Raw genomic sequence first — 661 nt, forward strand, 5'->3', positions numbered from 1 at the left:
GGGGGGGGGCGTAAACGTGCCCGCGCCAACTTTGATGTCAAATAACGTCCGAACGGCTTGGGCTAGGGCCACCAAACTTGGATAACCATACGATATACCGTTCTCGAGTTCTGAGGCGGGACCTGTCTCAGGTCTGTATATTCTTGATTGTACGTGACTTTGATGTAAGTAAACACCAGTACATACCTAAACAAACAGCAGCGACAAGGCGTACAGCCAGGTACGGTGCCGGACAAGGCGCGAAGAAAGGGTACAACACGTACTGCGCGACAGTGATCCCCACAACAGCCGTCGCACAGGGTCTAGCAATGATGAAGTTCTTCCAAATCTCTATAAAACCAACCCAAGGTCCGAAGATTTCGTGTAGGTAGGTATAAGTGCCACCTGACTTGGGGATTGTAGTCCCGAGCTCTACATAGCACAGAGCTCCGAGTAAGGACAGCACCCCGCTTAAACTCCACACGATCAGAGACAAGCCCACGGAACCGGTGGACCGCAGAACTCCCTTCGGTGACAGAAAGATCCCAGACCCGATGATCAGACTGACCGTGGTCGCTACCGCGTGTGTTAGAGTCAGCTCTCTTTTCAAACGGACGCCTGCCGTCGGTTTAGATTCTTGATTTTGCGGCTCTGTCTGCTGCTTAACCCCGCTTTCTTCCAT

General features: G+C 52.3%; 1 protein-coding gene across 1 annotated transcript in view; it reads right to left on the reverse strand.

Moving 5' to 3' along the window:
• The window catches only part of LOC109476491 (large neutral amino acids transporter small subunit 1-like), a 4854-nt gene extending 4193 nt beyond the window's left edge, over positions 1-661 (reverse strand). The window contains exon 1 of the mRNA XM_019777425.1: positions 187-661. Within this exon, the coding sequence (XP_019632984.1) occupies positions 187-661 (475 nt within the window). The remainder of the gene's footprint in view (positions 1-186) is intronic.

The sequence above is a fragment of the Branchiostoma belcheri genome, unplaced genomic scaffold (assembly GCF_001625305.1).
Source record: "Branchiostoma belcheri isolate BF01 breed outbred unplaced genomic scaffold, Haploidv18h27 scaffold38, whole genome shotgun sequence".
NCBI lineage: Eukaryota > Metazoa > Chordata > Leptocardii > Amphioxiformes > Branchiostomatidae > Branchiostoma > Branchiostoma belcheri.